General features: G+C 48.3%; 1 protein-coding gene across 2 annotated transcripts; it reads left to right on the top strand.

The window, feature by feature from the left end:
* Positions 1 to 13: 13 nt before the first annotated feature.
* On the top strand, positions 14 to 9,790 carry Rita1 (RBPJ interacting and tubulin associated 1). Of its 2 annotated transcripts, XM_045133155.1 has the most exons (4): positions 18 to 269; positions 394 to 535; positions 931 to 1,289; positions 7,720 to 9,790. In XM_045133155.1, the coding sequence occupies exons 2-4, from the start codon at positions 503 to 505 to the stop codon at positions 8,225 to 8,227; spliced, it is 900 nt and encodes a 299-aa protein (XP_044989090.1). In that variant the 5' UTR covers positions 18 to 269; positions 394 to 502; the 3' UTR covers positions 8,228 to 9,790. The 2 variants fall into 2 exon arrangements, with proteins under 2 accessions (XP_004668524.2, XP_044989090.1); XM_004668467.3 differs by lacking the exon at positions 394 to 535 and having other exon boundaries at positions 14 to 269.
* The last annotated feature ends 2,583 nt before the right edge of the window (positions 9,791 to 12,373 follow it).

The following is a 12,373-nucleotide window of genomic DNA, read 5'->3' as shown; positions in this document are numbered from 1 at the left end:
CGGAGCTGCGCTCTTGGTGGGTTGCTGTTTGCTGCAACCACACGCTGAACGCTGGTCGCCAGGGAGCTACTTGCCCCCGGCGAGGTGGGCTGCGCGCGGAGCTGGGACCGCCGCAGCTGCTGGTATCCCGGGGCCTGGGCATCCTGTTCTGCAGATTAGAACCGTGGATGCAATCTGTGCCCCCACCGGAGGCCCCGACCAAGTGGGAAAAAAGCGGGGGGAAGGGTCGCCGGAGGTTGTATCCGCCGCCATCAGGCCAAGATGTCCAGGTAGGAAAACACCACCCGAGACCGCAGAACACCCGGGCACTGATTTGGGGGCTCACAGAGTGCGGGCGGCGCGTGAACCCTTGATCTGTTCTACTAGTTTGCAATGACGCTTCTCCCCTTTTAGCCTTATAGGAGTGGCCTTTGCATGCGACTTTACTTTTTGAAGTCTAAGATTTGTGATCTGCGAAATGAATTTAATCAGAGAGACTTCAGGGGGCCGTGGAGATGAGTAGATGACACCATGTTTGCAAAAGTCTTTGCACGAGGTAGGCATGGGAACCATACAGGCTCAGTGACGCCTGCCACATGCATGTGCACAGATGTAGGGACCTGCCTGTTCTCCCCTTCCACCTTAATGAGTTTGTTTCCTGACTTGCGCCTTTCCTCCTTCACACCCCTTACCATATTATAAATATTTGTGAAGTACACACTGTATGCTGGAAGCGCATATTTATCCAGTAAATATTTACCAGTAGCTCCCTTTTCCCCATCGTGACAACTAAAAAGAAAATGAAATATATTCTGGGGTTGACCTGCAGTGTTCTTTCTGCTTTGAGAAGGACTAGACCTTTTTGTCCTAGGGACAGGGACCTCAGACTGCCACTCTTCCTCCCCAGACCCTGCTGTTGACTTAGGGGTGCTTTCTTGACCTCTTTCACAGAGAGCCCTGCAGACCGGGCCTGGTGGACAGAGCACACCTGCCGTCACCCCAGACCACGGGCACCGTGAGGAGCTGGCCATCAGTGGAATGCAGACCCTCCACCTTCAGCACCACCACTCCAGCAGCCACAGGGTGAAGGCCAGGGCGTCCTACGTGGATGAGACCCTGTTTGGCAGCCCGGCAGGCACCCGCCCTACCCTGCCAGACTTTGACCCACCCTGGGTGCAGAATTCTAACAGAACCAGAGGAGTGGGCAGGGGAACATCGAAGGCCTCTCTGGCCAAGGGAGACTGCTGTAAGAACACCCTCTCCAGGGGCAGCACCCCAACCCTCACGCCAAGGAAGAAGAACAAATACAGGTAATGAGGGGGGTGCTCCTCTACTCAAAGGAGTCATCTGGATTCCTGTTACAGCCCTGCCATTGATCTGCTGTGTGCCATGAGTAAGCATCTTGACCTCTCTGAGCTGTGTGAAAAACAGGACCAGTGGTCCCTACCTGTGAAATGAGAGAAATGTAGTCAGTGCTTGGCATCGTGACCTAACGCTTAGAAAATTATTGCTGAATGGTAGTATTGATAGTGATATTGGGATCCCCGTGTGCTGAGTGACCCATCAGAGGCCCAAAGAGGTCATGTGACTTGCCCAAGAACACAGAGAAATTTGTGTAAGATTACCAAAGGAACTTATATAGGTATGTGGCTTGTTTGGTAGAGTGCTTGACTAACACACGCAAAAACCCTGGATTCAATCCCCAGCACCGCCTAATGGGGCCTGGTGGTGCGTGCCTGTTGGCTAGTTAGCTGCATAGTTTGAGGCCAGCCTGAGCTACATGAGACCCTGTTTCGAAAAATAAGGGCGGGGGAGGTGGCTCAGTGGATAAGAGTGATTGCTGTGTAAGCATGAGGACCTGGGTTCGATTCCCAGCACCCATAAAAAAGTTGGACCAGGCTGTGCATGTGTATAACCCCACTCTGAGAGGGGAGGAGACAGGAGGATCACTGGGGCTCACTGGTCAGCTGGTCTAAGGAGTTTAGTGAGTGACTGTGTCTCAGGGAAATAAGGCAGAAGAGCAACAGAGGAGGACATCATTGTCTTCCTCCAACCTCTAGATGTATGTGTGAGGCATGCATCTGCACATACATGTGCATACACACAGACATAGTACACACATAAGTAAAGCCAGGTATGATGGTGCATACCTTTAATCCCAGCACTTGGGAGGCAGAGGTAGAAGAATTTCTGTGAGTTGGAGGCCAACTGGGACTACAGAGTGAATTCCAGGTCAGCCTGGGCTAGAGTGAAACCCTACCTTGAAAAAAACAAAAACAAAAACAAAAAAATTAATCAATTAAATTTCTTTTCTTTTCTTTTCTTTTCTTTTTTGTTTTGTTTTTCAAGGTAGGGTCTCACTCTGGCCCAGGCTGACCTGGAATTAACTATGTAGTCTCAGGGTGGCCTTGAACTCATGGCAATCCTACCTCTGCCTCTGAATGCTGGGATTAATTAATTAAATTTCTTAATTCAAAATGTTTGCAGTAGCAAAAGACCCTGGTGCACTCATTCTATGTAACTTCTCTCTCTCCTTAAAAATCAACAAAAATATTTAAAGTAATTCAGGCGTGGTGGTGCACACCTTTAATCCCAGCACTCAGAAGGCAGAGGTGGGAGGTTCACCGTGAGTTCAAGGCCACCCTGAGTCTACATAGTTAATTCCAGGTCAGCCTGGGCCAGAGTGAGACCCTACCTTGAAAAACCAAAAAATTAAAATAATCAAATAAAGTGACTGCATGGGCTGGTGGAGGAGTGTTTCTGAGTATCAGCAAATTGTTTTGAAGGTGGGTCTGGCGGTGTGATAGCTGCTGATGCTTGTTGACATTAGTTAATTAGAATGATTGATTGGCTGTTGTCAGCACTTTGGCCAAAGACACTGGAGACTCTTAGCTGGGGCTGCCATGACCAGGGTGTTTAGCCTGGAGCTTAACTGATGCAACAGGAAGGGGACTAGCAGGAGATGACAAACACCGTGGAACTGAGACCTGTGACTATGAGAATAACTGCCGCCGAGTGATTGAAGCACTAAGGTGTACTGTGGGTGTTGGTGGCTTGGATCGCTGAGCCAGGCTTGATTTAAATCTTCATTGTGCATTCCTGCCAAGGGGTCTCAGTCTCCTTATCAGTAAATGAGATTACAATTGGAGAGATGACTCAGTGGTTAAGGCGCTTGCCTGAAAAGCCTAACAACCCGGATTCAGTTCCCCAGTACCCACATAAAGCCAGATGCAGAAAATAGCACATGCATCTGGAGATTGCAGTTGCTACAGGCCCTGGCACACCCATATTCTCTCTCTCTCTCTCTTTTTGTATGTATCTCTGCAAATAAATAAAATTAAAAAAAAATGGGGCTGGGGGATGGCTTAGCAGTTAAGGTGTTTGCCTGCAAAGCCAAAGGACCTTGGTTCGATTCCCCAAGATCCATGTTAGCCAGATGCACAAGGGGGCACATGTGTTTGGAGTTCATTTGTAGTGGCTGGAGGCCCTGGCGCACCCATTCTCTCTCTCTCCCCCTCTTCCTGTCAAATAAATAAAAATAAATATTTAAAAAAATGATGGGCTGGAGAGATGGCTTAGCAGTTGAGGTGCTGGCCTGCAAAGCCAAAGGACCTAGGTTCGATTCCCCAGGAACCACATGGGCCAGATGCACAAGGTGGCGCATGTGTCTGGAGTTTGTTTACAGTGGCTGGAGGCCCTGGCACACACTCTCTCTCCCTCTTTCTCAAATAAATAAACAAAAATAAATATTAAAAAAACAAACGGAGCCAGGTGTGGTGGCACACGCCTTTAATCCCAGCACTCAGGAGGGAGAGGTAGGAGGATCGCTGTGAGTTCGAGGCCACCCTGAGACTCCTGAGCTGCATTGGAAGTGGGGCTGGGCAGGCAGAGGGCACGTCCTCTACTGGTCAGGCACCAAGCTTTGCAGTTTGAACCGCTGTGGAAAGGTCACAGGATTGCAGAGGCCTGGGTGACCAGGTCTCTAGGGAGCAGAAATAAAAGAAGAAAACAAAGGCTACAGCTAGGTGCATGCCTGCAGTCCCAGCACGTGAGAGGCTAAGGCAGAAGGACCATAAGTTCCAGGGCTGTCTGGGCAACACAGTGAGACCCTACCTCCAAAAACAGAAGAAAATAACAAAAAGTTTTTTTTTACTGGGGCTGGAAAAATGACCCAGCAGTTAGGTCACTTGTTTGCAAAGCCTAATGACCCAGGTTCCATTCCCCAGGACCCACATAAAGCCAGATGCACAAAGTGTTGCATGCATCTGCAGTTTGTATTAGTGGCTGGAGACCTTGGCACAACCATTATCTCTGCCTCTCTTCTTTTTATCTCTGCTTGCAAATAAATGTATTTTTGAATTTATATATATTGCGGGCTGCAGAGATGGCTTAGTGGTTAAGGCACTTGCCTGCAAAGCCTAAGGACTCATGTTCAACTCTCCAGGTCCCACATAAGCCAGACTCACGGTGACACAAGGTTGCACAAGCACACAAGGGGACGCACACCCCTGGGATTTGATTGCCAGGGCTGGAGGCTCTGGTGCACCAGTTCTCCTCCCTCTCCCATGTAAAAAAGGCAGTCTATTGGGCTTGCTTCAAAAAAAAAAAAAGTTACATATTGCGCCATTAAAATTTTTTTTTAAATAAACTAAAAAAATATACTTTTGTTTTTTGAGGTAGGATTTCACTTTTGCCCAGGCTGACCTGGAATTCACTCTGTGGTCTCAGGGTGGCCTCAGACTCCCAGTGATCCTCCTACCTCTGCCTCCTTAGTGCTGGGATTAAAAGTGTGTGCTACCACACCCAGAAATTATTATTATTATTTTTTTTTTTTTGAGGTAAGGTCTTTAGCCCACGCTAACCTGGAATTCACTATATTGTCCTAGGCTGGCTTCAAACTCAGCAATTCTCCTACCTCTACCTCCCAAGTGCTAGGATTAAAGATGAGTGCTACCATTCCTGGCTTTTTAATTTTTTTAAATATTTATTTATTTGAGAGAGAAACAGGCAGAGAAATAATGAGCTTGCCAGGGCCTCCTGCCACTGTAAACAAACTCCAGATGCATGTGCTACTGTGCATCTGGCTTTATGTGGGTACTAACTGAACCCAGGTCTTTAGGCTTTTCAGGCAAGCACCTCAAGCACTGAATCATCTCTCCAGTCTGATTATTTTCAAGGAACTATAAAATTACCATCTACCCTCAAATAGGCACCACCTGCAGCCTCAGGAATGACTCGTTCTAGCTGATCTTGTGTTTCTTAGGGGTGAGTGACTTAAGGAGCAGCGGTTGGGTCTGGATAGTTGAGTCTTTCCAAAGCTGCCAATCTCTTGCTTACCGACCTGTTACCTGGCTCTACGTATACTGAGCTGGTTTCCGAGGGCTGCCTAGTGTTAAAACAGTAGTGGTGACTTCAGGCAAAGCAGGCCCTGGGAAGGTTACATGCGTCTGTGCAATCCATCCTTGCCCTTGTCAGGGATTCTGTTGTCTCCTCAGGAAACACTGTTGAGCCATGAGAAGAGCGGCTTCCTTTGCTAAGGTCTGGCATGTAGAACAGCCACGGGTAGTTTGCTGCAGGACAGAGTTAGGCTAGGCTGGGCTTCAGAGGACTTGCCTCATGGCATGTGCCCCTTGGCCCTCTGCATTCACTGTCTGCACTTGTGGGTCAGAACTACTCAGGCAGGAACTGGAGAGATGGCTTAGCAGTTGAGGGGCTTGCCTGCGAATCCCAAGCACCCAGGTTCGATTCCGCAGTATCTACGTAAGCCAGATGTACAAGTTGGTGCATGCATTTGGAGTTCGTTTGCAGTGGCTGGAGGCCCTGACAAGCCTGTTCTATCTGCACCCCCCCCCCAATAAATAAGTAAAACTATTAAAAACAAAACACTACCCAGGCAGCTGAGCCAGTACTCCTCGAGGACAAAAAGTCATGTTAGCTCAAATGCCAAGATTGTGAAACACAACAGTAAGAAGCCGGACAGGTTCAAGTCAGGCGTCTCTCAGGTGCTGCTCAAGCTGGAGATGAACTTGGCCTCAGGAGGCAGCCGAGGGAGCGCAGCAACGCAGCAGCCTGGGAAATCGAACTTGGCGGTGTTTGAAAAGCTGTCAGAATTTCGCTCCCGTTCTTCAGCTGAAGCCCTTCCCACAGAATCCAGCTCCGGCTGGGGTGAGAACTGGAGCCAAAGTTCAGTGGGGAAGCATACTCTAGGGCAGGTTCTGCCTAAGTCAGGGTGGAAAGGCTTCATGGAAAACAAGCAGAGGCATCTGGAAGCCATACTGACCACTGTGACCATATGACCCTTGAAGACCAGGTCTTCCGGTACCGTTGTGGGCGGGAAGATCTGGGTGAAAGCAGGCAGCAGCCGGCTCTTGTGGAAAGGTAAATTTAGACCAAGCAAGCCGAGCAACGGGGAGCACCAGGCTGCTAGCAAGGATGGGAATTTACTTACTTATTGGAGAGACAGATGAGTACGGGTGCACCAGGGCCTCTGGCCACTGCAAAAAGAACTTCAGGCACATGCCCCACCTTGTGCATCTGGCTTATGTGGGTCCTGGGGAATTGAACCTGGGTCCTTAGGTTTTGCATGCAACAGCTTTAACTGCTAAGTCACCTCTCCAGCCCCAAGGATGGGAACTTTGAATATTTCAGAGATCCATGTGTGAACAGAAATTACTTAATAATGTATCAGTCACCAAAAAAAGAGCAAGAAAATTATTGAAGCCAAGAAAAAAAAAAAGCATCTCTTCATTTTGTGTAGTTTCTTTTGTTGTTGTTTTGATTGTTTCAGTTATTTGGGACAGGTCTCTCTCATATAGCCTACGCTGGCCTGGAACTCTGTACATAGCTGAGGATGGCCATCAACTCCTGATCTTCCTCCCTCCACTTCCCGAGTTCTGGGTTTACAGAGGTGTGTCGCCCTATCTGACCCAGCTTTGTGTGTGCGTGTGTGTGTGTGTGTGTGCACACACGTGTGTATGGGCATGCCACCGTGCACATATTGAGGCCAGAGGACAACCTCTCATATTGGTCCTCACCTTCCGTCTTATTTAATGCAGCATCTCATTGCTCACTAGACTCAGTGTGTGTAACCGGTGTGCTGGGATCACAGGGGCCTGTTACAGCATCCAGCTTTCTGTCCGTTCTGGGGACCTGAACTCAGGCGCTCATGCTTGGATGGCAAGAGCTTTATCCTCCAAGACATCTCCCCAGTCCCAACTCTTTTTGTCTTTTTGTTGCTGTTATTCCCTAAGCACTACAACGTAACCATTTACATAGCATTTACATCAGTGGGGTATTATGCGTAATCACTGCAGTAATCTACAGATGCTTAAAGGATACAGGAGGATGTGCGCAGGTTGCATGCAAATACCATGCCATGTGGCAGAAACATTTCTCTCAGTCTGGTGAACATACTAGGATAGACTCTCATTGGACAGGCTTGGATCATGTGACCACTCCTGAAATCCACATAGCCATGAGGATGGACTTTGAGGGTTGACTAGGCCTGGGACATAGGTCAGAGAGTGGGGGTCAGGGTGCAGGGACTAGACGTTTGGGAGGGGAAGACAATGGAAGCAAGGCAGGAGTATGAAGAGGACTGGGAATACCAGGCTGAGCAACAGCCCTGTTGTCTGTGGGCGGGACCTGTCTGCTGCAGGGCTGTGGTAAGGAAGTGGTCTGTGGAAGGCTTCGGAGACCCTAGCCTCCAGCTCACTGCACCTTGCTTCATCTCTTTTTCAGATTGATCAGCCACACCCCATCTTACTGTGACGAGTCGCTGTTTGGCTTCCGGCAGGAGAGAGCCAACGGGGAAGTGTCTCAGATGGCCACAGGAGATGCTGCCAGGCTCCAAGCGCTTTTCTGGACACCACCGGCCACCCCCAAGGGTGGCCACTCACCCCGCCTCAGAGAGACCCCAATGCGAGCAGTTCACCCAACTGAGCCCTCCCAGACAGAGACCAGGGTGACAGCAAGCTCTGGAAAGTTGTCTGAAAATGGGTTAGATGCTGTACACCCTCCGAGGCGAGAGCGGTCCACCTCACTCACCCACCTTAATATCCCTAGCAAGAGTCATTATCCAGCCACCTGTGCCCACCACACCAGTGGGCCTCAGCATCCCAGGCCTTCCACATCAGGGATGACCTTCCAGAGCCGGGTCACTCCCCGGGCTCGCTCAGGCAGTATATCAGTGCCATCTGTCACCCAGCAAGGGGGAGTGCCTCCCAAACCAAAGCCCCCTTGGAAGTGAGATTCTCATCCAGTTAGCCTTGGCTCACAAGGTATAGCCCTGCTCGGGTGCTCTCAGGAGACCAGCATCTGTGGGGCTCCTAGGCACTCAGGAAGCCCCTCTGGTGCTCCATGGCAGGGTGGGCAGTACCTCTTTGTCCCCATGAGCTCTGAATGTCCTGTGACTCCTCCCTGCAGGGGATTTGGGCTCCCTGAAATATCTCTGTGGCCCTGTCTCTATCACACTGCATCAGTGCCAACTCCTGCCCCCCCGACTCATGTGCCCAACACAAATTGCCCACTGGAAGTGTGCCCCTACCCACACCAGCCTCCCCAGTCAGGATTTGGTTTCCACCCAAGTTTGGAGGGCTCAGAGCAATCTTCTGGACTGAAGGTGACCACAAAGGACAGGAAGGTACCCAGGTGGTTCATGGGCAAACATTTGTCGTCATGATATCAGACTATTTGTTGCTATGTATTAAATGACAGCTCATCCAAGGCGTGTGCATGACTGACTTCCCTTAGGTAAAGGCCAGTGTTAAGCATGAGTTGATTTAAATCACAAAGTTAATAGGCCAACAGGTGGTTTAAGGATGTGGCCGAAATGACAATGGTGAATGCACTACTGAACTCTGAGGACATCAGCCTCAAATAACAGTGGTCACTGTTCAACTAGCCCCACCCAGTAGCAGTGAGCTGGTTTTCCTAGCTTTGAAAATGCAGTTATATTGGTGTGTTAGCAATGGTTAGGCCCAGCAGCGGAGGCAGCCAGTCTACAAATGCTAGACCAGAGCCTGGGCTGCTGTTGTTGGACCCTTGGTCAGGTATACAGGACTGCAACTGGAATCCCAGAGCCTGCTTTGGGCAAGGGGACTGGGCTTTGTGCCTCTCCTTGCCCACCGTCCTCTCCTAGGCATCCCAGGAAGTACAGAAGGGAAAGCTCACCGTTGCTTTGAGGCCTCAGTCCTGGAAGGGGAGGATAAACCCTCTGGGGGATGATGTTCTGGCAAGGGCACACATGTAAGGTCAGACAGCCATGAGGGAAGCAGGCTAGCTATACTCAGCACAGACACTTTGTACATATGGGATATTCAAACATCTACAACTTCATGAATTAATTCCTTTCCCCAGTTTTTCTCAGAACCTCTCATATATGTGTGTCACCCTTTCCCCAGTTTGGGTCAGAAATGCAGAAACACTTCTTTCTCCTCCCAGTGTGATGCTGTGGGGTAGCTGATGCCAGCCCATGGTTCTGGAAGACAATAGGAAAGTGAACAGGGAAACCTGTAATGTACCATTTATAGGCTGCAGAGAGGGGCCGGCTGGTTGTGGTGGAACATCCTTGTAAGCCCAGCGTTGGAGAGGCAGAAGGATTGCCTTCAGTTGGAGGCCAGCTTGGGCTACATAGGGATACTCAGTCTCAAAAATTAGTCAAACGGGCTGGAAAGATTGTTTAGTGGTTAAGGTGCTTGCCTGCAAAGCCCAAGGACCCAGGTTTGATTCCCCAGTGCCTATGTAAGCCAGATGCACATCATGGGGCATGTATCGAGTTGTTTTGCAGTGATTAAAGATCCTAGCACTCCCATTCTCATTGTCTCTCTCTCTCTCTCTCTCTCAAATAAGTAAAAATAAATAGCCGGGTGTGGTGGCACACACCTTTAATCTCAGCACTGGGAAGGCAGAGGTAAGAGGATTACTGAGTTTGAGGCCACCCTCAGCCTAAATAGTGAATTCCAGGGCAGCCTAGGCTGCAGTGAGACCCTACCTCAGAAAAAAAAAAAGTTTAGTTTAAAATTAATTTAGCTGGGCATAGCACATTTTAAAATTTTTTTATTTATTTGAGTGAGAGAGAATGGGTGCGCCAGGGCCTCCAGCCACTGCAAACGAACTCCAGATTTATGCGGCCCCTTGCGCATCTGCTTTACGTGGGTCCTAGGGAGTTGAACCTGGGTCCCTTGGTTTTGCAGGCAAGTGTCTTAACCACTAAGCCATCTCTCCAGCCCATAACACACTTTTAATCCCAGAACGCAGGAGGCAGAGGTAGGAAGATTGCTGAATTTGAGGCCAGCCTACAAAGTGAGTTCCAGGTCAGCCTGGGCTAGTGTGAGACCCTACCTTGAAGAAAAACTAAAACAATATTAATTAAAGTGTGTGTGAGTTCACTGCTGCTGGGCTATAGAAGACACAAGCCTGGGATATCTGGGAAATGAGCTCTTTCCAGAAAAGAGGTAAATTTCTATGGGACAGTTCTCAATTTATGAGATACTAGTAACTAATATATACTACTAATAGTATAATAATATTAGTATTAATAGTATAATATTATAATAGTAAATAATATATACTAGTAACTAATAATATTTTAAAACAACTGGGCATGGTGGTACACACATTTAATCCCAGTACTTAGGAAGCCCTAGGTAGGGTGATCACTGTGAGTTCAAGGCCAGCATGAATCTACATAGTAAATTCCAGGTCAGCCTGGGCTAGAGCGAGACCCCACCTCAAAAAAGATAAAAAGGGGCTGGAGAGGTTGCTTAGTGGTTAAGGTACTTGCCTGCAAAGCCAAAGGACCCTAGTTTGATGTTCAAGGATCCACGTAAGCCAGGTGCACAAGGGGGTGCATGCATCTAGAGTTTGTTTGCAGTGGCTGGAGGCCCAGGTATGCCATTCTTTCCTCCCTCTCCCTCTTTCTCAAATAAAAAAATTAAAAGATATATATTATAAAAACAAGACTTGGGAAGCCAGACTACCCAAGTTTGATTCCTCAGTACCTACATAAAGCCAGATGCACAAAGTGGCACATGCATCTAGATTTCATTTGTATTTGCAATGGCAGGAGACCCTGATGTGCCCATTTTCTTTCTCTGTAGCCCCCCCCCTTACAAATAAATAAAGTTCAAGGTAGGCATAGTAGTATATGCCTTTAATCCCAGCACTTGGAGGCAGAGGAAGGAGGATCTCTCATGAGTATGAAGCCACCCTGAGACTACATAGTGAATTCCAGGTCAGCCTGGGCTAGAGTGAAACTCTACCTCAAAAAAAGAAAAAGAAAAAAATTTTTTAGAGCCAGGTATGGTGGCACATGCCTTTAATCCCAGCATTTGGGAAGCAGAGGTAAGGAGGATCTCTCATGAGTTCGAGGCCACCCTGAGACTACATAGTGAATTCCAGGTCAGCCTGGGCTAGAGTGAAACTCTACCTCAAAAAAAGAAAAAGAAAAAGAAAAAAATTTTTTAGAGCCAGGTATGGTGGCACATGCCTTTAATCCCAGCATTTGGGAAGCAGAGGTAAGGAGGACTGCCATGAGTTCGAGGCCACCTTGAGACTACATAGTGAATTCCAGGTCAGCCTGGGCTAGAGTGAAACTCTACCTCAAAAAAAGAAAAAGAAAAAGAAAAAAATTTTTTAGAGCCAGGTATGGTGGCACATGCCTTTAATCCCAGCATTTGGGAAGCAGAGGTAAGGAGGACTGCCATGAGTTCGAGGCCACCTTGAGACTACATAGTGAATTCCAGGTCAGCCTGGGCTAGAGTGAAACTCTACCTCAAAAAAAAAAAAAAAAGAAGTTCACCTGGGCAGAGAATGACTCCATGAATAAAGTGCTTACTGCTCAAACTGGGGTGCTGGGGTTTGTTCCCCAGAACCGAGGTAAAAAGCTAAGTCATAGAAGGGAAAGGGCTTGAGGCCTGAAGGCACTTGCTTACAAAGTGTGTTGGTCCAGGGTTAATTTCATAGGCCCATTGCAAAAAGTAGCACAAGTATCTGGTGTTCATTTGCAATAGAGAGGTCTTGTCATGAGCACACATGCACACGTGTGTAAATAAATGAAAATTTTAAGAGCCAAACTGGCAGCTGTACTGTACTTCTGTAGTCACAGCACACTTTTCCTTTGTTTACTTCCTTCCTTCCTTTTCCCTTTCTTTCTTTCTCTCTCTCTTTTTTCCAGGTAGACACTCACTCCAGCCCAGACCGGAATCCACTATGTAGTCTCAGGCTGGTCTTGAGCTCATGATGATCCTCCTACCTCTGCCTCCCAAGTATGGAATGAACAGCATGTACCACCAATACCCAGTTATATTCATTTTCTTTTTCTTTTTTGTTTTGTTTTTCGAGGTAGAGTCTCACTCTAGCTCAGGCTGACCTGGAATTCACTATGTATTCTAAG

This window comes from Jaculus jaculus, chromosome 13, assembly GCF_020740685.1.
Source record: "Jaculus jaculus isolate mJacJac1 chromosome 13, mJacJac1.mat.Y.cur, whole genome shotgun sequence".
NCBI classification, from domain to species: domain Eukaryota; kingdom Metazoa; phylum Chordata; class Mammalia; order Rodentia; family Dipodidae; genus Jaculus; species Jaculus jaculus.
The sequence above is the reverse complement of the archived record's forward strand: the minus strand, read 5'-3'. Positions and strand labels throughout refer to the sequence as shown.